Source organism: Prinia subflava, chromosome 4 (assembly GCF_021018805.1).
Source record: "Prinia subflava isolate CZ2003 ecotype Zambia chromosome 4, Cam_Psub_1.2, whole genome shotgun sequence".
In the NCBI taxonomy this organism is placed as follows: Eukaryota; Metazoa; Chordata; class Aves; order Passeriformes; family Cisticolidae; genus Prinia; species Prinia subflava.
The window spans coordinates 38,864,265-38,889,221 of record NC_086250.1 but is presented as its reverse complement, the minus strand read 5'-3'; the positions used below and the strand labels follow the sequence as shown (position 1 = coordinate 38,889,221).

Here is a 24,957-nt window from a genome sequence, read left to right as displayed (position 1 = left end):
TGAGGGGCCTGATTTTTCAAGTGTGCCTCCAGGCAGTGAGAGATGGTAGGCTGAATCTCTCCAGGCTGAGTAAGGAATTGAGCCCACATCTTGTCTTTGAGCCACTTGAGTAGAAACCAAACAGAAAACTGTTGGTAGATTCTACAGAGATGTCATGAACCTTAAGCTGATGGAGCAGAGTAAGGTGTACATCCAGAGTAAGGCAGCAGAGTTCAGTGTATATCCAAAGTGGACAGAACCATGCTCAATCTTCTGATAACCTCTGTGTTTCCTCTAGTTATGTCTACACACCTCACTGCCATATACATCCTGAGGCTCCCAGTTCTCCCTGTAAATGTATTTCCCACAGGGTCACAGACTTCAAGCCAGTGACCAAGTGGCTTAAACTATGTCACCACAATGCCTCCTGTTTAGGTGCCCAAATCCTCTGTTGGATCTTGTTCATGAATTGTCTGAGTATCGAGTCTGCCCTTCTGCATTTGCAGCAAATTTGTGTGAGAACCATATTCAAGAGAAGACAAGAAGTTCAGTCAAACCCAGATGAAGAATGGTTAAAGTTTTCTTTCACTCTCTTCATTAGAAAATTCTACTATGGCTGTTTCTTTACTGTCCAGGTTTTCCCATAAGTCCTGCATCTCAAATGTTTGTGGAGCAGAAGCAGAAGTAACATTTTTTCCATCACTGAATGTCCTTTGCTGTGAAGTTGTCCCAGAATCTGTTGGAGGTGGTGCAGCATCAGCATTTGATGCTGTACTAGGACTATGGAAGCTTGGTAAACTCCAACGCTGAAGGTTTCTCTCATGATCTGTTATGAGACCAGCTATGTTACTAACCTGGGGCTCATGTTTGGCCTCTCCTATCACACTAGGAAGTGACTGATGCACCTCTGAACTTGAGGGGTATGGAGTCATTTCTGGGGGGAAAAAGTGCTGGTTCAGAAGAGCCACGTTTGCCTCAGCTAGGATCCTTTGGAGCTTCTCTTCTGGCACACTTGCAGAGCGCTCTGTTGGCAGGTCTGGTTTGTCCAGCACGTCAGGTTCAGTCTGCTGGGCTTCAGAAACGATGACCTCGGGAACTGGCCTGGTTGTCTCAGATGAGGTGTCACTGTCACCAAACTGTGCCTCATTCCTTGAGGTTTCTGTTATGGGTCCCAGCTCTGGGCTACCATGAAGCCTGCTACTTCTGCTAACTCCTTCATGTTTCCTCTTGAAGCTTAGGGTAGAGTGCCTCCCTCTCGTGTGCATTTCCTGCAGCCGTCTGATGTGCCCCTTTTCATCTGCTGGGAAGAACACCGAGTTCTCACTCGTCTGCCGACTGTAGCGCTGGTGAGCTGGGTATGAAGGACCCTCATGGACACTCAGAAACCTCTTGACTCTTCTCAAAACTGAGTACTGTCTCTGGTGTTTCTCCTCTTCCCAAGGCCACTCTTCCCCGTAGAGGAATTCAGTATCAGCCAGCCTGCCAAATAAAGCCAGGTAGTAGACGTCACTTACATATAGGAAGCATTGGGTTTAGCCATGCACATTTAGCCCTCTGTCTCAGACAGAGGACCCAAGACACAGGAACCAAGGCCCTAGTGGGTCCCTAAAGAGAAGGAGGAAAAGGATGAGCGTGCCAGAAAAGAGTGTCTGTGCCTTTGAATCACCCAGATCACACAGAGAACTCTCCACATCCAGATGTCTCTTCTCTGAAGGACCAGGCTGGGAGGGCATCCAGCCAGGCATCTGGCACCATTTCATATTTGAGCTGCAGCCTTCTGGGGCAACTCCACATGCTTAGGCTTGTGCTCAGGGTGAGGGAAAGGGGAGAAAGGAACCCTACTCAGTGCTGTAGTTACTTTTTCAGGAGAATCCTTCAGACAAAAACAGCTGTGAAAAAGTTACTGCTGGAAACAAAGGACAACAGTTTCAAAAATTGTTGAAATTACTCAGATGGCCAAATCTCACTTACTTCTAGGGCATGACGGTGTGTCTGAAGGTCTCACCCGTACCTGGTACTCTTCTCCTGCACAGCCTTGGTGCTTCATGAGAACAGCTATTGCTGCACATGAATTCAGTACACATCACTGACTCAGTGCAATTGGACAAGCCAGACTGTCCTGAGGACAAGAATGGCAAAGAGGCTTGGGCCAAATCAGAGGCAAGGAGGACAGGCAGGCAACACTAACCTGGAGGGACAGAGGAACTTCATCCAGCATTTGTGAAGATCATAGAATAGTTTATATTAGGAGGGACCTTTAGAGGCATCTAACCCAACCTGCCTGCGATGAGCAGGGATACCTTCAGCTACATCAGGCTGCTCATTGCCCCATCCAACTTGGCCTTGAATGTTTATAGGAATGGGACATCTCCCACCTCTTTGGGCAACCTGTTCCAGATGTTAGCTTGAGCTGACTGGAAAAGAATTTGGATTTGGGATCAACATTTATATATGTGCTTTGGGCTTGGAAGAATTTTTACAGCTTCTTTTTGAAGTTTGCATAACAACTATCCATTATTTTTAGAGATATGAACAGATAAACAGTTCAGATGAGAAGATAATTAATAGAAAGTCAACACATCAGAGCTGTTTGCATTCCCCAGGAGCTATCAGGGAGTTACTTTTCATTCACTCCTTCTGAATTTTTTTGTGTGAAGTACTTCCTATTAAAAAATAGTTTGCAGACTTAATGATGTTTCTTCTTTGCCACCTTTTCCCCCTAGAAATTATCTTAAAATAAATTATATTCTATGAATTTTTCTTCCTTACTTTTTTCACTTTCTTCTTTACTTTTCTTTTTGTCATTTTATAGTTTTTTCCAGAAGAAAATAACTTCTGAAAAGGCTGTGTGTGATAAAAGGAACCATATAAACCACTGTTCTTTGTAGTAGAATGCATGCAAAAATAAAAAATAAGAACAAAAATGAAGAAACCACAATTTGGAGGCCAAATGAAACAAAAAAAATTAAAGACATTTTATTTTGATAAAGGTGGGAAATGAAGGGAAAATTCTAAATATCTTGAGATAATTTTTAATGTTAAAAAATGGCTTCTATAAAGTTTAAAAAAGGATTTTCAGATAAGAACACCTACTTGCCCAGTATTTCTTCAGGCATGGTGGTATTTACACTTATCAACCTATCTATGTTACAGCCTGTCACAAGTATTTAAACTAACAGCTTCTAAGCTAACTGGCCTGTCATTGATTTCTCATATAGATCCTGACAACAGGGGGAAATCCCATACCCTCTATTCTTTGTAACCATTGTTCTTTGTTGATCTCTGCAAATAAATCCTCTTCATACCTTCACAAAATCTGACCATTTCAACTTCTGTGCCAGGATTATTAGTCGATGAAAAGTCATACAACATTAAAGATGATTTCTTGTTGATCTTCACAAAAATCTGGACTGATTTCAACTAGTGTCTGCTAACTAAATGAACAAAGGAGTAGCTGTTTTGTTAATTGGGGATGCATGAAGAAGCAAAACAAGTATTAAGAACAGTCAGTCACTGTCCTCAGGTATCATCCTGTGCTCAGAAACTATCAACAAATGTGTTCAGAGACTATCAACAAACCCTCCCTGCAAACCTGCTATACTTATTGATTATACAATTTAAGATATGTGTGCACAACTTGGATGAACACATGGACCACTGGAGACATCCTCCCACCAACACCAGCCTGTTCACTCCCTCCTAATTTCTTTTCTCATTTCTATCTTCTCCACTTGCAGTATCGTCAGAGCCTGTATCCTGCACTGCCTGTCTCCAACCAGTGCGGATTGTCGGGGTGGGGATCTTTCTGATAGCATTGAGGACCCTCAGTGCCACTCACCCCATTTCAATAGTCGATCCAAGGAATGAAGGAATACAGTAATCAGCAGCTGCTTTGGTGTAGGGTGGCCTGGCAGAGGTATCATTCCAGTAAATATCTTTCTCCATCCTTGGCAAGTTCATGTGCATCTCATCCACCGCCAGAAGTGAAACCTTAAATTGGTTTTGCATAAATCATGTCACTTTCAACATAGTGGAGTGTATTAAATAGCCTACTTTATACTCTCTAGGTAAACATTTCTTTCAGAAACCCTTTAACATAAGCTCTGTATGATGGCCTGGGCATTAGGAAGAGACTCAGTATTATAAAATAACCCCCCTATATCTGCCTATACTCATGAAAGCATAAATTTTATCACAACTTGAATCTTCTGTACTGCAAAGATATTTGTGCCAGATTGAAGTCCTTCCCACATGTATAATGAGGTAAATGTGATCCATCATGTGCTATGGAAAGTCTGTGTGAAGTATTACATATGTGCTACTTAAAATGTCCAGAGGTCAAGAATCTTTCTGATAGGCCTCACTGCCATTTTAAGACATTCTGAATAAAGTATGTGAACATCCTTCTAATAAATTTTACTCAACAAGCTCTAAGGCACAGGAATATGAGTATCCTGACATGGTGCTAAGCCAGAGCGCACCTTTGTCAGTGTGAAGTCCTTTCCCATTCTTGCACATACTTGCATGGCGTACTCTGGTTACTTTGCTTAATTTGGTGGTTTATTTGGCCCTTGCTCCCCTGAACTCCTGGGCTCTGCTTTGCTCAAGTGGAGTCTGGCAGCAGCTCAGCCAGCCCTGTGCCTGGCCCTATGCAGGGGGAGCAGCGGGTGCTGTGGGACCTCCTCATGTCTCTGAGCTTCTTGACATGCAAAACAGCCAGGCTCTTTGGGAAGCAGGGGTAACTGGAATCAAACTGTCCCCTTGTCATCTCACAGCCCTGTGGCTGGGGACACTGGCTCCTGTGCTGACCACAGACACTGCTGTGGGTGGCAGCATCCGAACACGAATCATGGTGCTAGCCTTGCTTGTTCAGGGCCCCGCTTGGTTTTTTCACTATTTTTGCTGCCTTTCTTTTTAAAGGAAGGTTCATATGCAATATATTAATCTCAAGATATTCAGATTAGCAAAATGTGTTCTTATCTATGTGGGAATGACTTTTGGATTTTGCAGGGTTGACCTACATTACAAGTTTTTCCAGGCATAGAGTGGTCTTACAATGTAAGGTCAGCTGTTTGCATGTTTAGTCAGGCATTGTAAATGCCAAATACCAAAATCAAGATTAATTAGCTTGTGAAAACAAACTCTGTGGACTACGGCCACAGGTAATCCTTCAGGGAAAGAATATGTTTTGCTGGCACTTGTTGCTCTGATTTATTCCTCAATATAAGACATAGTGTTAGATATAATGATAATGATAACCTATGGTAAAGCTGGAAGTAGAAATAAAAACAGAAACCTGTAAATTTCTATCGATGCACCAGTTAGTTTCAAAATCATCATCATCTTCTCCAAACGGATTAATGAGTTGTTCAGCGACCTGGAAAGAAAACGAGACAGTGAAGAGAGGCTGGCATGCCGTGTCAGGACTACTGCTGCAGAGAAAGTAGGATTGGATTTTTCTCCCTCTCCCTGCCTGTCACTTGCAATCATAGCTTGAGCCCTGTGTGATGGTTCTGCCAGCCTAGTGAAGGAACAGCTTGCTTTCACTATAGGTTCATATCTCTGTGCCTCGCTGGTGCTGTCAATCATTATCGTCAGCGCTGGCCTGCTGGGAACTGAGACATGTCTGGGCCAAGGTAATTGTCACATCCAATAGTCATTACCTTTCCTTACTGTTGTCTTTGGCTCATTTAAATGAATGGTTCAGCAGCTAGAGGCTCTATTATCGCACTGTTGTCTGCAATAGTCCACAAGCCCATGGGGTCAGTACTCCCAAGTCTTGCAGGTGAAGTCTGCTGGAGGGAGCTGAGCTCATCTCTCCACCTCAGCACTTAGCCCCTGCTTCTTTATCAGCATGGACCCCAATGACAGCCTTCAAGGCTTTTGAGGAAAAGCAGCCTACAAAAAAACTTGACTCAAGTGAACTCTATGCATCATGCTAGCCAAATCTCAGAGACAGAATCTGAATCTGTTCTTTAATTCAGCCTGCTGGCTTGGGTTTCTGTACCTGAAGTGGTTGAAACTGCAGGGCAGAGGCTCATCCTGTGGAGGACACAATGAGACATTGAGCTCAGACACATTTGTGGTGAAGTACCTTAGTCTGGGAACTAGTCTGGAAAGGGAAACCTCTCTGGCTCCCCATATCCAATGAAAAAAATCCAAGAGACTGTTCCCCACCCCCATGATCATAAAGTACATTGTGTGGAGAGTAAGCACATGGCTGCTGACAGAGGGAAAAAATGATTAAATAGAAAAATTTAAAAAAAATTAGAAAATTCAGACTGCTTCTCTATTTCCTAGTTTCTTGGTATACTGACATTAACTGTCCTCTCCCCTCCATTCTCTTCTCCTTCTGTTTATCTTTTTAAGCCCTGGTTTTGAAGCTGATCATATTCTTAATAACCCTTCCAAGCCTTCTTTGTGGTCACCAGGGCCATGCACAGGAGTAGCAGTCAGGTCCTTGGTTTAAAGTGGATATGGGTAAAGCAATTGTAGGATTAAACAGTCCTGTTCATTAACCTTCTATGGACAGCTATGATGTAAATAAGTTATGGCTGTAAGGTGGTTGCTGCCTGGATATTTCCCCTATGTGCCTCTAGGCTGTACCTGTGGATAAGCACTTGCTGACTCTCCAAGGCCACCACCTCCCAGGCCAGCACTGGCACACAACAAAAGAACTGCTGAGTACATTAACTCTACAAAACCACCTGTAAGGTGGGAGTAATGAGAGGAGACAGGGGTCATCTCTGCTCACACTCCTTGACATGGTATTAAATTTTGGGTACAGCTATGGAAGTGCTGCAATAGGGAGGAACCAGAACACGGTCTGTGTTGTGGCTCTCCAGGGAAGACATGGATCAGCTTTGTGTAAACCAGTGGACCACCACCCAAAAATCCACTATAAAACCTATCACATGACCTTAAAAATGTGAGGACTGGGACACAGCAGACAGTGGTGGTGACTTTTGTTTTGGCTGACCTGGTCCTGGCATATGAGACATGACTTTATTCTCCAGAAAGGAATGTAACTAAACTATGTATTTGGACAGTTCATCTGTCCCTGTAATGAAAATGGGGATTTAGAAGTGTCTCATGTAAGCTTTGGCCCTGTATTATAGGTATAACAGAGCAGGCTTGAGGCCAAGGAATGAGCTCAGTTTACACATTATTTCTGAGGAATTGCCAGGTTACTGGAAGTCAATACCACAGGGCCCTTTTTGCTGCCTGACAGCCAAAGTCCAGCATGCTCAGCAAGAAACTGGCTGTAACCTTCAAGACAAAAATATCCTGACTTGGGGCACTGAAGGTTTGGAGGAACCTCCAGTCTGAGGAAACACTGCTGGTATTAAATTAAATTTAAAAAACTTCTCCTCCCTTTCATTTCCTTATGCAGAAGATTTTTCAATTATAATAGCATCTCATACCTGCCACAGCCAGGAGCTGGCTGGAAGCTCTGAGCCTAACTGGAATAGATGCTATAAACATCCTTGGGTATCGAAGAAGGAAAACCCATTTCCTCTCAGGAGCACCAGCAGGGTGGTCAAGAGAAACAGCTTACCATTTTTAATGCTCTAGTATAACAGGAATACACTGCCTAGAGATAAACCCTCACTTTTGTCCAGGAGAAGTTGCTACCTTCACCATACCATCCTCCCTTCTTCTCTTTCCCAATCCCATCCAGCCTGGTCCCTATGAGGCAAAATCCTTTCCCCCCTCATTTCCTAGGACACAGTACTAGAGGAGCTTGCCCTGCATGCACTTTACTTTTCCTCACGTCTGCCAGCTCGTTGTGCTGCCTTCTCTACTCTGCCCTTTGGAGCTGGCTGTGGGAAGGTGTCTCTAAAATTGGCCAACTTTGTTCAATTTGTATTTTAACAGAAAAGTTAACTCTGTATTTCCAGCCATGATTAATAAACACAAAAGGAAGTCTAATGTACATGGACCCCAAGGGAACTTTTTTCCAGTTAATCTATTGCAGAGGACAGAACCACCTTGAGATATGTGGCTTAATTACTCAACCACCAGATTGATTGTGATACATTAGCCTAGCAGTCATCAACATGCTGATGGGCAGCATCCAATTCCTCTATAACCCTTCTTTTTAATGAACATTTTTATGCAGTGGAGTTCTAGCCAATGTTGTCTGTCACTCTTTCACAGCCCTCTGGAACTAAGACCTTTAATTGCCTGCATCTGATGAGGGTAACAGCAGATACTACCAGCTTTGATCATAAGAAGAAAGTATCATTCAGTTCCTTTCAGCTGCTGCCAGGTCAGCCAGCCATAGTTCCCCATTGCAGAATGCAGTGGGAGAAAGGTTTTTTAATCTCTTTTCTGTCACTTTATAGTTCAAGTCCTGAGATCCTGTGGGAGTAATACTCCCTTTGGGGAGTTGTGGCTGTATTGGTGCTACTAAAATGGGCTCCTTCAGATTAATTTCTTACCATACGGCCTGTCAGGTGGAATTAAAAATGTATTGCATAATATTGTTCTGTATGACCACAGAACACTTCAGGTTGAATTCGCCTCTGGTGTAATTTCAGTATTCATTGGTGATTTTACATCTCTGTCACAGATGTGACACCTTGACCAGCCCCCCAGGGAGGGTTCCCCCATCACCTGTCCAGAAAGCCAGCTCACCTTGAGCCATCCTGCGTAGAAGAAGAACTGCAGCAGTGTGAAGATTGGAATGTAAATATCTAAGTCATGTCCCTGGTACCCTTGGTCAGTATCCAAAAATTGGCGCCCTATCAGGCAGGCAAAGAAAAAGGTATAGACTGCGAGAGTAACAACCTGCAAAGAACAGAACTTCATTGAAATAATGAACTAATACAATCTTATGCCCAAAGGCCTTTGTCTGCCTTTTGCCATATAATTTATAAATCTGTCAGAGGTATTGCGAATACAGAGGCCACAGGAATAACTATGGTCAGGTAGAACACTCAGGAAACAGAAAACATTCCAGTGCTTCCCTCCCCTCTTCCAAAATATGCAAGACTTTCAAAGCAGCTCTGCATTAAATACCCCTTAAATAATTAGCCAGGCCTCCACGATCCTGTGTGAGTGAAACAGTGCTCAATATCTCAGAGACTCTCGGACTATGAATGTTCTATACCATGAATGTTTGGTACCAACCCCCCTTTTATGGAAATTGTATTTTGAATTTTCAACTGGATAATAGCTCAGTACCTGAGTATAGACCAGTGGAATTCCAACCCAGTCATAACCAAACAAAAGGCTACACCAGGACCGGTACTTATTCATCTCCTGAAAGGGAAAAAAAAAAACCAAAACCAACACAACCAGCAAGAAACCACAACAAAATAAAATTGCATGGGGTACAATTCTGAATTATAAATATTTTGTTGCAGTTCATTTTTGCACATATAAAAGTACAGGGAGGAAAGAATGTATAGTATATATGAATTGATACTATAACTGTACCCAGCACCCCATTTGAAAGTTGACTTGGTTTATGGAGTTGGAGTGCTTAGTATACTTCGTATTTCTTCACAATTCATCTTCTGTTTCTATCTTACTCACAGTCTAGTGATACATGAAAGAGAATATATTATATCATAAAAAGTATATTTTACCACTTAATGAAATATTCAGGGAGATCATCTTGTCTGGAGCTGACAATAAAATCTTCAAAATGCCAAATTATTATCATTTCTCATATTTCTAGCAATGGAACAAGTATGAATTTAGAGTGATGTTACAATAATTTTTTACTCATCAATTTTTTGCTTCTTTCAATACCTTCTTAGTCATATTAAAAAGAATCACAGTGAACAGTACTGTGTGTGTTTAAGTGTACATTGGTACACAAAGAGAAGTGGGATAAATCCTGAGTTAGGTCATTTAGATGACACAAGAGATCTGTGCATACTAAATAAAACCAATTATGTAAGTGAAAAGCAAATTCAGATTAGTTTTTTGTAGATTTCCTTTTTCTACTTACATTCATCAGTGTCTGCAGATCCACACTGTCTCGAATTCTTCCCTCTTTTCGTGCCTTTGATGCCAAATTTCCAAACCAGACAAATGGGACCCAGTATTTCAGGTGGGGAGACTTAAGGTCATCAAAAAGTTTTCTTTCATATCTTGTCATAAAACCTGTTTACCAAAAAACCCAAAACAACCTTCATTTATTATGTGCTTTCAGTATTACTGATACTATAAATCTGGAATCTATTTCTATCTGTTTAGGTAATATTTGCATAGAACTCTGCTAAACACAACTTATAATTCTAACTAGTAACCTCCTCTTTAAAACAAATAAGAAATTAAAAAAAAAATTTACAGGACAGATCTTGCTTGAAAGAACTTCTTTTTGCATTAATTACCTATGTTAAATGCCTTTTTACCAATACAGGCAAAAATTTGCTACTACTGTGTTCTCATATCTAATTGCTGACATATAGTAGATACATAGAATACTATGAATTGTAAAAATTACTCTCTGGTTTCATGTTCTTTCAGAACAATAAGGAACTGGATCTATCAGTCAAGAAACATTTTTCACCAATGATGGCTTTCAGAAGCATTTTGACATATATTGTAAGGGCAGTGATAGGACCTTCTGATTCTGATAATTTTTTGTTGTATCTGCAAAGCAATGAGCAAGCAACAGAGGATACAAGGGCAGACATGAAACAGACCCCAACAGAGTGTGTGCCTTCTGCCAGTGAAATACCTCCCTGACAGATTGTTTGATGTTTTCTTTGGGGTTATGAAGGCATGCAAAGAGATGAAGAGGGAATTGTGCACAGAAATCCTGCTGCTAAGGGACACTGGGCCAGGTGACATGCTGTGGGGCTGCAAGCTGAAGCTGCTCTCTGCCTGGCAACTTGCCCTGCTGGGGTGCTGGGAAGGTATTAGGTTTCCTGGAGAGTTCTCCTGCCTCATGAAGCCCTGCTTCCCCCTGCTGCAAGCAAGTCCAAGGTCACATAACCGGGGAGCCAGGGCTGTGTGTGACAAATCCTGCACCAGAGCCAATCTCTGCCTGGGACTGGCAAGGGAGCAGCTGGCTTTTGGAACAACACCTCCACTCCCTTGGGGAAGAAAGCTCTGCTCTGCTGTCCTCCTTCCACCCAGGCTTTGACAAAAACAACATCAGAAAATTCACATTTTCTTTTGTGCAAATCCTGGATTTTCTGGTATTGGAGCAATTATCATGTTTGGAGGATCTTAGCTTTTGCTCAGGTGTGTAACAGCTATCAGGGTGGGTATAAAACTTCTTTTGTTGTATTGACATTAGCTCTGAAATAAGACATGATAGCCCCAAAATAGGGGCCTCAGCCAACCAATTACAAGTTTGAATGATGAAAATTCAGTAAGGGAATTGACAGTAGACTCCAGCTAGTAACCAGGAATATGTCCATTATGGCTAACATTGCCAAAGATACATGACACAGCACACAAATAAATATCAAGAAAATCAGTTGTGTTGCATAGAAATGAGAATTAAATTAAAGGAGATTTGCTCATCACAGTAATCTTAAATATACTGTTGTTGAGGAAAATGTCTGTATTGTACAGTTGGAACATGCCTACAGAGGAGGTACGAAATAGTGCAACTACTGAGAGGGAAGGACAGGACAGAAAAACACCTTGGAAGAGGAAATATTCAGCAGCAAGAGACAGTACACAGAATTTCAGAACAGAATAAGATAAAGCTTTTAAAAGTTCCCTGGGCATTTTGCAGCCACCTCTCATAATCAACTTCACAGAAATAATCAGGCAACCAAACAAATTAACCTGCTAGTCATGACTCCTGACTCCCAAAAGACAGTCTTTCATGCTGCCTTTAGTTTTTGTCCTGCCAGCCTGCTTATTACAGGACAGGAAAAGATGCTTCTGTCAGGCTGAAACACACAGACAGAAAAACAAAAAACTGAGTCTGGAGTAAACACTGGATGCAAGTCACCTGGAGGCTCTGGAAAGACACAGACTGAAGGGGTCACGAAGAACAGCAAGGATCAGTTTGGCCTTCCACTGAAACCTGGCACCTTTTTTTTCAGAAAGCTCAACAAATCTCTTTTATTAATTATAAAGTTAAAATTGGCAGTGAAGTGTTTGTGTTAATATTGATTAAATATTCTCTTTGATGAACATCAATAATGCCTAGTACTCTTATTGCAGAAAATACTAATACTGAATTGCTCTTACTGCTGGCAATAGACAACATACAGTTCAGAATACTTCACTGTTGTTGCAGTGCTAAAGAAACACTTTATATCCCATCAAATATAGGGGAGGATATCAAACTTCAGTTATTAAAATTACATGGTTTCTAAATATGGTCATGGTATTTTTATTTAGAAGTATTCAAAGAATTAACCAAGAAACTCTCTAAACAAGAATACTGGTTTTGACAAGCACTGGAAGACTGGAGCAGCTCCAGAAAATGGGAAATATTTGTAAAATATTGTGCCAAGATCTTGAAAAGGATGATCTAAGGAATGACAGGGCACTGAATCCTTGTGAAAGTATCAGAAAAGTGAAATGGAGGGCAATCAATAAATAATCAAAGGACACTAATGTGAACAGTGTCGGCCAAAGAGATCTTACAGGAAAATGATTGATGAGAACACAAGTCTGGCTGGGAAAAAATCACTCATGCTCTTCCTTAAGTGATTCCAAGAGTCACAGTTCTCCTGTTGAAACTCAGTGGTTTGAGACAAGACTGGTTCAGGTTATTTACATTAAATATTTTCACTACTAGTAGTTAGAGAAGAAGGAACATGATCAAGTTGATAAAAGCTTCATTTTCTGCTTCTATGTTATGTGGAAAAGAGTTAATTCAGGTTCTTCCTTCCAGCAGAGATTTGGGACTGCAGTCTTCAGCCATCCATATGTATTCATGTTTCTGAGCTCACACCTCATGTTTCTCTCCAGTGTTTCCCATCAGCTCTTTGCCCAGGGGTGCTCTCTGCTCAGCTGCTCACTCATTTCTCTGTTTTATAAAGTTGTGTTCTTGAGTATCCACTTCCCTCTTGCACCTTGCAGCCAACAGGATTGCTGTGCTCAGGATGGCTGCTAGGCATTCGACATTACAGCATGTGTGCCCCAGCAGTCAGCATCATAAAGGAGTGAATCTACATGGATCTACTGTCTAAAGTTCCATAAAAAGTGTTAAAATGTGAAAAAGAGTTAAAAAGAAGATTCAGCACTCAAAAGTGTATCCTTTAGGGAGAGACTACTGTTGGGGAAGCTCCTGAGTTTCATTCAAGCCTTTACGTGGTCTGCTAACAGGTAACTATTGAGGGAAAAAGTATGTTTTCTTCTAATTAAAAATAGAAGAACCCAAACCTATTACAAAATCCAGTGAACAGAAGATAACACTGTGCAAATTCAGACTGAGAATGTCACTCTTCAACATCAAGTTTACTGTTGTGAATGTCTGGTCACCTAGGATGCAGTGTAGTCTCCAGTATAGCCATCTGAATTTTAAATCTGGGCTGATTATATTCCTGAAGGTATTACAGCTCAGTCAGAAATTGCAACATGTTAAAGGATGCTGCTAGCAAGCTCTTGTGCCTTGTGTTATGGATGAGTCAGACTAGATTATTGTGGTACTGTTCTCAAATTTAAAATCTATGAATTTAAGCAGTTCATTTGCTGAAGAAAGAAGTGTGTAGCAATAGTTATGTCATGGCAGCTCTCAGTTTGACAGCAAAATCATCTAAGTAGTTTCAATGATGTCTGTGCTGTAAGTATTAGATTTGTGCTGTTCATATTCATATTAAATGCCTCCCTCCCATGCAGTCTGACATGCAATGCCACAGAGAGCTAGGGAGGGGATGATTACAGAGTATTGTTCAAGTCACCAGATATTAATAGAAGCAAAATATACCCTGAAATGCTCAGTACTACATCAATAAAAATTCTGCAGCACAATATGCACTAAAACCTAGAAAATAAGGACTGAAATCCAGAGCTGACTATACAATCTATACTTATATTCACAGTATATAGTAGAAGATTTTTCACTGTTAAAAAACCAACAATCAAAACTTGCTTTCCATTCTACAATTTTGGTACAATTCTGTGACATTCTGTCTCTTTGGAACAGATTGTCTTTAGCAATAGGGAGGCAGAGCTGGATTAGCTGCCTGGCAATGTTGTAATTTTCCAGTGCAGAGTAGAAGCAGATTGCTGGGGAGAGTGACAGAAGCTTCCTTGACCTCTCACAGGCTCAGGTAAACAGTTTTGTTCCACAGCACATGGAAGAGAGCTTTGAAATTAAATGAATCCAACATAAATGGTTTGGGGTTTTTTTTTTCAGTGTTTGGTGCATTCTGTCTGGGTTTTTTTTTTAATATCCAAAGCTTCTCACACATATTTGAAATGTATATGTGTACATACACACTGCATATTTTAACTTGCTACAACTTTGCTTACTAATCACTGCCAAATGAATAATTTTAAGAAATTCAAGACATTCAGTAGAAAAGAGGACTTGTATTTGGAACAGATCCCCATATCTTTGCATTGCTGTTCTACCTCTGACACAGATCATGCCTGTCAGAAGGCACAGTGCCAGACCTTGCCTTTAAATACTGAGCAGTCAGTCCTTGATAGACAATCAAAGTGTTACACAGTTGAACTCTCTTCACCATCATTACACTCACTGTGTTATTGAAAGAAACAGAAAACAAAGCTATGTTTAATATTTAGTATATTTATCCTTGAAAAACTAAGTTTAATGTAAGATTTCAATATAAAGAAGAAAACCTTGGGGCTCAGGGTTTTTTTTTTTTAGTAAATCACAACACTTAAAATGTGCAATCTGGTTAAAATGCAGTCTACTTAAATAAAAATCGAGATAAAGCTGTACTTGTGAAGCACCTGCAGAGATCAGTCTCTGATACACCAGAACACCTTATATCCCAGACACTGAGGCAATACTACATAACAAGCCACCATTCCTATTGCATCATTCTATATCATAATTTTGGGGCTTTTTGTGCTTTAGAGAATGTTGAACCTGCTCCATACACCTGAGTGTTTGGGGCAGGCCTATCACCTCCATGGGGTCTGAAAGCAGACTCACATGAGAGTGTCAAACTCGTTTGATTTCTGTAGTGTTGCTAAAGACTTAAGGAACATTAAAGATGCACTCTTAATGTTATGTCATTTCAGTCACTGACAAAAAGGTGATTGTTTTGATGTGGGTTAGTATAAGGCACACATGGGGCTACAGGAAAGAAAATATGAGGCTGGCTTCTTCCCGCCCTGAGCTCCCAGCTCTGAGGGAAAGGAAAGCAATTTTGGGGAGGCAAAGCAGAGTACCTGCTCCTACCACATGGTCCATGGTGGGGAACCTTTTGTACACAGCAGTGCTGACAGAGCGAAAGATGAGCAGAGATGTTAAATTCACATAACGCATGAGAGTCCTCCTTAACAAGCGCCCGTACTCATCCCTGCCCTGGACACAGCTGGAGATGAGCAACATCAGGCGATCTGGCCATGGCAGGTTCACAAACTGGTTCCACCAGCGATTCACCACCAAGGTAACATAGAAACCTGAGGGTTAGAAGGAAAAAAACGTCCAGTGCTTATCAGGATTTCAGTTACTTTAATTTTAGTTTGCAGAGTGTTGTTCATATCACTAAGCTGCTACATTTCCCCAGATAAATGCAATAAGCCATGTCAAAACCCAGGATGTAATAAATATTAATTATTTAATGGATATTGCAATGTAACAGTACATTCCAGCTGAGTATCTCATACCCATGAATTTCCAAATTTCCTCTTCCGTAGTTAGACCTAGAGTGGATTTAGTTCATGGAAAGATCAGGTACAAGGCATGAGTGTTAGTGGGCATGATCTAGATCCAGATATATGTATCTAGATCTAGATATATGGAAACCTTTCTTGTTAGTATATTAAGAACATGAGCATAACTATTGATGTGACAAAAGCAACCTGAACTTGAGGAGACCTGTTGGAAGCAGATGATTTATTGTGAACCTCTAATCTCCCACATGCCCCTCAGCTCTGAAATGCTTCCATGCACCAACACTCAGAAAATGCCTGAACAGAGACAGAGCTGGAGAATAATTTCACATTTAACCGGTACTTACCAAGCACAAAAGTTACTGGGATTTGTTCAGCATATCTGTCACAGTAAATTGCTAATTTTTCAAAGAACCGTTTTTGGCTACCTGTAAGAAAAAATCTGCAGCAGAAATAAGATGTATTTGTCCTTCCATAATATTCTGGCACTAGCTACTAAGTGCAAACATGTATAAATAATCAGATATGTTCACTGGGGAGCAATCTTGGCTAATGCCTTCAAGCAAATTCTTAAAGGTAAAGGTCTAAACGCTCCTGGTAATTAATAAAGAAGCTGGAAGAAACAACAGTATTATTCCCTGGACTTTGTAGTTTTCTAACTACTAGTCCTAATTTGGGACTAATTTGACTGGCACTACTAATTGGATCAATATGTCTGAAGAATCAGTTTGCTGTCCCATACAGACCAAAGATGACAGCAAGCTCTAATCTTCAAGTAGAGTTTACTCTCCTTTTTCAGACTGGTACTTAATGGAAATGCTTGAATTGCAACAGGTTACCAATCGAATTCCTCTGATTTAAAAATGCTACATTATTGCAACAGGTTTTTTATTCTTGCTCCTATGAAATTTTTCTTTTCAACAAGATTAAAATGCAACTATATTTATTTTGCAATCAGGAAAATATTCACCAAATAATAGCAAATGGATCATGGTTGTAGCTTCTGCCCACAGGAAAAGGTATCTGATGAAATACAAAAAGTTTCAGTATAATTTTTTTATTTGTATAGGTGAGTATTACAGCTATTCTTTGATTTCTTATAAAAGGAACATGTAACAAATATTTGGTGAGGTTTGTTTACAATTGTGCAATAAAAACTAGAGCATACCTGTGGTGTATTTACCATGGTCTTCAATTGCCCGATATTTCAAAAAAACTAGATTAATTTAAATAACTGTGAGACTTTGGTGTTCTTTTACATATTAATGCTATAATTTTCTTTCTTTCTTTACAGGTATAGATTACTGAACAAAAAAGAGTGATTAATCTGAGAAAAACTGAAGCTTATTTTCTTCTTGCTTCCAATAAAAAGCAGAGATCTAATTAGAGAACATGGTAAGAAATGAACCATAATTTTGATATTTGTATGTAATGTACTTCATCAATTAAAAGTTTCACTGTACTAATTGATGGATTGCACCTGTCATACAGTGTTTAATTCACACCTTGGTGGAAAAAAACAGTTCTTCTAATTTGTTCCTCCCAGGTGTTGGGTGACACACAGATAATAACATGTCTGGCTTCCATGCAGTTTTACTTGGTTCTTTGCAAGCTTAAGAATCAAGTTTGCATGTCTTCCTAGCTTGAAGCAAAACTTTGCTTTTCCTGGCTATTTAAGTTCACTCTAAAATTATTACCTCTCAGTGTTGTTAAATTCCCACCGAGCAGCCAAAGACAGAGTTCTGCAGGAAGAACAAAAGGTCTATACCTATGACCTAAAACAGGGAGGCATGCTCACAACTGACAGCTCAAAGTCAGAATGACAAAAGCTGAATAACCTAGGCTAGCCCTGAGTTTTTATTTAGTCTGACTTCAGTAGGATAGTTGCTAGGCTAAAAGTACAATCACCTGAATATGATAAACAGTATTGACACTCTGCATACTTCCTCTGGAACCTTACAGTAAACATGGAAAGGTAAGCACATTAGAAAATGTCCAAGACAATAATTAAATAGTAACCTCCCCCCATCATTCATCAGCCTAACACTAGGAAGTCTGAAACTTCAGTATAACATTTAATGAGATGTGAATTGGAAAGAGTGTACCTGTATAATACACTTATCGCTGTGTAAAGAGTAGCAAAAACAATAAATTCTCTGTACAGCAATTTGTAGATGCTGCCTTTCCACCTTAGGAGTAATCTGTGAAATCCAAAGAAAGTGGCATTTGCTACTTTGCTGGAATAAGTGACTGTCATCGTCGTGGTAGGCTGGGCCTAGAAACAGTAGAAGAGAAGCAGGACACCAACAACATTTTAGACAGCACATCCTAACCTGAATGTACCCTTGTATAGACAGATACATGAATATACATGTGAATTTAAATATATAATAGTTGTGTACATAAATACATGGTGTTTGTATTCGTATATAAATGGAAAGAAAGGGAAAAATAAAAATCTTTCAATTACAAGCCCTGTTGAGACCTGCAGATTGACCTACAGAAGGCTGGATTTGGGCTTTATGTCAATGACCACCCAAACCCAGCAGTTAGCACTGAATGTGGCCACCTTTCTGGGTGGCAGTGGCAAGGACATGTTACACCTCTGAAGTCTCTGCTTACTCTCAGTTTGCTCCACTCCAGTGTGAGCAAAGAATAGGAAACAAATTTGCTCGACTTTTTTTCAAAACTTTTCAGCTTCTTGGTAAGAGAAGTAAAGCTAAATTCCACAAATGCATGTACATCCCAGCCTGTATTTTTAGCTGGCTGTGGTAATTATAATCATTGAAAAATGAGATTTGGAGACTGCCTCTTTCATTAGCAGTTATGACAGCAGCTGAAATCAGCTGGATAATGCTGTTATTTCTCTCCTTGGCAGCTAGACATACTCATCAATACTTCAGCATTGCATGGCCATGCAAAACAAGCCATAGGGCTGCTCAGGGAGGTAGTGTGAGACACAGTGTCATTAAAGTACAACTGAAAATACACAGGGAAATACTTTGTGCTGGGTTTGGTACTTACTCACCCAGTGGAGGGAGATGCTGCAGAAACTGTCATATGCTTACAAAACAAATCCTAGCTCCAAATGTGAATGGAAGCAGTTTTATACAGCATGCAACAGAGTAATCAGGAGAAGCACAAATATCTCAAGAAAGTTACTGTGTATCACAAATATGATTCTCGTCTATATTTTTATGATGCCACTGTAGCAAATTTATTTGGGGGTGGGGAAGAAAAATCTGAACTCCTAGTTAATAGACGAATGACAAGTATTTTGTGCATTTTGGCTGTGCCTCTGATGCAGAGCATAAAGTAAGCCACTAAAATTCACCTGTAAAAGTGCCACTCTTTTTATTTTAGTCACCAAGGGGATCAGCAGAGAAAAGGCACCACAAGCTTGTATTGCTGACAGGCTGTCTCTTTTCCTCTGCAGAATGACTGCTCAATATTTGCCAGCATGGGCCTGAAAAATTTCTTGTTTGTATGTATGTTTTTAAGAATCACGGGGTTTGGTCTTTAGAATCCAAATGATAGTTTTTCTTTTCCTGAGCCTTGGCATGGATCTTTAAATTTTTTGCTGTCATTGTACTCCAAGAAGTTCAATGCAAGAGCCAACTAGTCTGACTGGCATCCATGGAAATGCAGTCCTGTCTGCTAAAAGTTTTGTGGTCAGGATGCAATGCTTAAGAAAATGAAGGCACGGATGTCCATTCTCCACCAAAAGTGCGGCTTTATAAACAATGAAAGAAATCTATGGCTGGGCTACAGGGTAGGAATGGGCTAAAAAAATGCTTCAAAATATACTGTGTTTCCTGGAATTGCTGTAGGAGCCTTTAGATCTTGCCCAGATGCTGTGGAGTATGTGTTTAAGCTATATCACCAATAAGTGTGTCTCTATCTCCTCATTAATATCCACTTTGTAATGGAAATCTCCAGTGGGAATCACTGAATGTAGGGACTTACATCTTGAAAAGATGTCTGATAGTAGGAGGGCTTATAGCCTGGCAAGAACCCAGACCATCAGCAGAACAGAGGGCCACAATGAGAGGATGAAGTTAGACAAATGCAGGATGAAATAAAACAGAAATTGCTAACTGTGAGGACATCCAAATATCAGAAAAGGGGACTGGATCGTTTGTTTAGCATCTTTAGGCTGAGGGTAAATTGTAGGACAGAAGACGTCTTTCAGGAAGAATTCACATAACTGAGACAGACAGGGGCTGAGGAGTTCTGCTGATCTCCCCTGGTATCTGGGCATCTGTTAAACTTTCCGTGAGGTCTCCTGGTGTGGGCCACAGAGGAAAACAGATTGCTTGCAGCACCTTGCAGCACCTGCAGCTCTGCTGGAAGGCAGCCTTAGTTCAAAAATGACTCTCGGTTTCTGCATAGGAGGTTCAGGAAGGATTGGTGTCTCCCAGCTTTCAAAAAGTGGAAAGTGCCAGAAACTGGTCAGTAGCTAAGCTGACAAAGTGGGTCTACATTCTCTACAGACCTGAAATAAGTCCTGTCTTGCAAGGCCTAGTGGATGGGCTTTGGCCACAAATGCAGGGCTGTAATGATAACAGGAATCAGGATTAAGACTATTTCCCCATGCAATAGATGGGGAGAAAAGTTTTATCCATGAAATCCAAATTGTCTTCTTGATTCTAGCAACTATATTTCACTTAATCACACTCCAGCCATCTCTCAGCACCTTACTCAATGCCCTTGACTCTGAATAGAATCTCTTGGAAGACACTGGATGCATCTGTTTTCTTTCTGCCTCTGAAACGGGGTGAAGAAAAGTGGTACTATTACAGCAATTTTAGGCTTTGGAGCCTTGGTTTCCTTGCCTTTCCTTGTCTGTGGTACTCTCTGTTTTATCTTCTTGCTAAGCAAATGCTTTCCTTGACATTTATCATTGGGTTCATATGGGAACTTCAGGATAACGTACTTCAATGTCTTAAAATATACATTAGGTCAGATTAGGTGATTACAGAAAAGTTTAGACTATACAAAGCTATGAAAGACAGCTATGTGTTTGTCTGGTTAGATTTCTCAACATAGCAAACACAAATTTAAATCTGCATTTATGTTTTTTTCTCTGAGAACAACTACAACCATTTAGGTATGGCCTCCCCTTGCAACAGGAAGTTTTGGTGTAAAGCCTTGCACTGACTCTGGCTCTTGCACGGCAGTCCCAAGCCCTTGGTTCATGGCAGAGAGTTTTTCCTATGTTACTTATGGCCACAGGAAATTAAAAAGCTAAAACTGAGACAAGAGCAAAGCATAACAATGCCCTCCAGCACATTCCTGCCTGAGCACTCTTTTGGCCAGGGCTGAAGAAGGACAGAGTACATTAGATCAGATACCACAGGCACCAGTGTCATGAAAAACATTCCTAATTATCATGTTGCCCTTAAATTCATCAGCAGATATAGGGCTAGGCTTTTTGCTGGTATAGATTTGTGAGTTTTGAGGACACAACACAAGTTTATACCCATTTGATGCCTGTAGAGACCTTGACTCATATCTATGCTGCTGCTTTTTCTTTTGCTCTGTGTTTATTTCCTTTCTGAAACTTTCTCAAGCACAGACTGAAATGTGAGTTATACATTACTCCACTTTTGCTAAGATCATCAAAAGATTTTAGGCATAAACAGCTAAAAATAAGAGTGTGTCCTTTCCATTAATATTGAACCCAATTTTAAATGGTATTTTTGCCTGGCTGAGAATTTCAGGATGCATTAGGATTCAGAAAGAAACCACAGTACAAAATAACAGCCATCAGTGTTTCCTAACTGACCAAGAAAGTCTCGTTACAGAATGTATAAATAAACAGTACCTCTATGCAGACCTACCCCTTGTCATTGTTTACCTTATTTTTCAGTTTACAGCATAGAAGAGAAAGTGAGTGAGAGAGATTTGAGTTAAGCCAACTATAAAAACATATTAAGCTTACGCTGTGTCCACTGACCTGCTATTTTGATTCAGCAATCCAAGCCCGAAGGCAAATCCTGGACCCTTCCTCTTTCTTGGACGTCCTAAACCAAGTCCCCTTCGGTTCTGCAATAATCACCTTGCGCTTCCCTTAACCCGAAGCAAGGGGTTGCTGGTGCTGAGGACTAAGAGCAGTGGACTGACAAGAACAGGGGTTAAAATGTCTTTCCACTTCTGGAAGTCTGTTTTTGCCAAGTACTCTGTCCTGTCAGTTACACAGGGAACAAACGCAAGCAGCAGCAGCAGCAGCAGCTGCTGATCTTGCTCTTTTCTGGTCTATAATTATAACGCCACTTGCCATCAGAAGGACCTTTCATTTGAATGAAGAATCTTGCAATGGTTTTGGTTGGCACATACAGGGTTTTTTGCATGTTATTTCCTCCAAGATGGGATGGACGAGAAGGGAGCATTTTGTTCTGAGATTTATCTTGAAAAGTGATATGTCTCTAACACGGTACTGTGAAGATACATAAATGAATAGCATGATTAACTACATCTAAATAGGAAGACCAGAGACAACCCCACCAAACCCGAAAATGTGCCCCAGCTGCACCTTGGTTCCATCCTGGAGCACAGCATTTGCTGCATTTCTGCTTTGCTGTTTTGATTTGGGAAATCAGGTCTCTGGGGCATGCTGTAGAAATCACTCATCCCTCAAAACAGGCAGAGTTCCTGCTACCAAAAGTCTCAGCGGACCTATTCACAATTGTATATTTCACCACGTGAAAAACCCTTCTGCAACTGGAGGTTTTACATAGGATTTCTTTCCCTCTTCCCCTTCGTAAAATGAGATTAACTCTGTCTTTTATGACCCATGGCATTAAGAATGAACTGTAAAAGGTGATAGCCTGTGAAAACCCAGGAGATATCATGTAATGTTGTCATAAACTTCAGCAGAGAATGAAATAATATGACTGTGAAGTAAATAAAAAAATGCAGGGGGAGAGAATAAGCAAGATTTATAGATTTAATTCATTTTATGATGAAAGGTTTTCCCCTCTGCCTTAGTCCCATTAGCTATTCGAAGCCATTTATTTAATTAAAGCTCTCCCAGAAAGAATGGAAGTTTCTGCCATTGTTTGCCCTTCTTCTTGTTGTTAATAGCCAGAGAAAGACACTTTGATGTCAAAGCAGGCGAGATATTAGACTGTGGCATGTGTGTGTCAGGCAGTGGCCTGTGGCGAAAGATGACAAATCATTTTAGCATTCAGTGACTTGGCATGAAGAAACATACTGCCTGATCCTATTACAGAGACTGCCTTGTGCAAGGAAAATTCTTAACAACAGGGATATTTTAAGGTCACTGGTAAAAATAATTACTTAGACCTAAAACATTTTTCTTTGCTGAGCATAATCGTTTGCTGGTCTCACTGAGCAGTAAATAATAGCACCTCTGTGTGTCAGTGGGTATCAGGTGGTTTTCCTGGCGGCTCTTCAGTATTCCTGCAGATTGGAGTGGCTGACATTGCTCTACTGGCTCTGAGCTATTTTGCAGAAGACATGAGATTTAGAGCTCCTATGTTTTCAGAGGCAGAAATAAACACAGGTTTCCACCTGTGTAGCTCCTTCGGGACTGGTTCTGTAGGAAGTATTCCTTCTTTTATCTCTAAGTGTCCCTATTTCCTTGTTGGGTATTTCCAAAGATAAGCAATGCTTTTACCTCTCTTCCTCTGTTTCCCTCTAGGGAAATGTGGTTTCATCTACAAAAATAGTTTTCAGAAGTTCCTTTCTCTATGCAGTTCTACTAATGATCACCAATAATGGTGTATTTTGCATTCATTTTCTCTTGATGTACTTTGAACACATACAAGAGATAAAAGCATTTTAGCACTGTGTAGCTAGACAGGTTTCTGCTAGTATCATCCATGAGGGTTTAACAAGAAATCCATCAAATAAAAGTTATTTAATATATTTATGCTTTTGACTTCTCTTTCCTCTTGTTTTTTGAGTGCTTTTATATTGGAAGATTTCTGGAAGACACAATTAATACATATTGTGTGGTAGTGAAGCTTCAAGCAACGACTTCAGTATCTGTAACAACAACACATAATACCAGTATCCAAAGAAATGCCATAAAAAATAGGCTAAAATGTGGTTTGAACAACATGAAAGATTTTTCTTATTAAAAGGAAGTGAATAATTTAAGTGTTGGGAGGAGAGTAGTATTAAAGAATCTGCTGTCAGATTTTATCAAATGAGAATATATTGAGTTTTGCTATACTTTCTACTTACTGTCACTTGCTGCTGGAATTCCTGTCTTAAATAAATCAGTAAATTAACATAAAATGTCCTCTGCCCATAGAATGAATGTGTAGAGACTTACTGTGCTATCTTACTGTCTCTTTCATGAGTGAAATTGCAATAATTAAAAGTTAATCTAGTGGGAGAGATACCACTGTACTTAGCATCACTCAGTGTGGGTTATGGAAATATACTTTAAAGGAGGCTCTTTTATCTCCTGAAGTCACATGGTAGAATACTTGAGAGGATTACAGATGAATTTGTCTGCAGGATAAAGCCTCCTGTCCTAACAGATTAATTCTCTGAGTACTGTAAAACTGCAATAAAAAATACTTTGCTTTGCAACTTCCTTGTAATGACATAAACATCATTTGTTATGCAGTAGTGCTGAGTTTGCTATTAGAAATATTGTTACTGTGACTCTTATCAGCCTCAAAAATCCTTTTATTGGCAAAAGGCCCAGACACACAATGTCACCATGGGACTTACCAGACAGAAGATGAGATCAACAATGCATCAAGGAATAAGGTGTCCAGGAACTGGATTCAAAAGCCAGTGCCTGGTTTGACTGGGAGAACTTTCTCATGACTTAAGACCTATGTTTCCAAAGTGCTCCATATCATGTTCATCTGAAATAATCTGGGTAGGTTATTTAATATATGCTAGCATAGTTTAAATGAAAGCAAATTGGTTAAATGGCAATCACAGAAGGAGAGGTGCTTGATTTTGCTCTGTGGATTGGCTTTTCTGAAGTCAGTGTCATTCTACTTTGCGATATGACCAGGGTTTCAAAACTTCTTGCACATTATCAAATGTTAGATATTAGACAATTTCTTTACTTACCTAAAAATGCAGCTGATTGCACAGCCATTTGCATATTCTCTTTTTTTTTACATGCAAATACTGCAAAACTGTAATTTCTTTTCTTTTTAATGAAGAAGTTATGTTCACAAAATTTTGTATTGTTCTGGACATTGAAGAATACTGATAGTTGATAGTGTGTGCTTC

At 40.2% G+C, this 24,957-nt stretch overlaps 1 protein-coding gene and 1 long non-coding RNA gene across 2 annotated transcripts; one reads left to right on the top strand and one right to left on the bottom strand.

Moving 5' to 3' along the window:
- Positions 1-551: 551 nt before the first annotated feature.
- Positions 552-17,983, bottom strand: BEST3 (bestrophin 3). The gene is made up of 9 exons (XM_063394911.1): positions 17,832-17,983; positions 16,074-16,168; positions 15,280-15,513; positions 9,944-10,098; positions 9,169-9,246; positions 8,620-8,772; positions 5,276-5,356; positions 3,818-3,969; positions 552-1,458 (listed from the first exon to the last, which is right to left on the bottom strand). The coding sequence occupies exons 1-9, from the start codon at positions 17,981-17,983 to the stop codon at positions 552-554; spliced, it is 2,007 nt and encodes a 668-aa protein (XP_063250981.1).
- Positions 15,396-23,430, top strand: LOC134549364 (uncharacterized). The gene is made up of 3 exons (XR_010080079.1): positions 15,396-15,500; positions 17,021-17,121; positions 21,599-23,430. It is a non-coding gene; the product is annotated as an uncharacterized LOC134549364 (long non-coding RNA).
- The last annotated feature ends 1,527 nt before the right edge of the window (positions 23,431-24,957 follow it).

Coding starts and splice junctions, on each gene's coding strand:
- BEST3 (XM_063394911.1), bottom strand. CDS start 17,983: ATGACAGTCACTTATTCCAGCAAAGTAGCAAATGCCACTTTCTTTGGA. Junction 16,169..17,831: donor GCGATAAGTGTATTATACAG/GTACACTCTTTC, acceptor TTTCTGCTGCAG/ATTTTTTCTTACAGGTAGCC. Junction 9,247..9,943: donor ATCTGCAGACACTGATGAAT/GTAAGTAGAAAA, acceptor TTTCCCTTTCAG/GAGATGAATAAGTACCGGTC.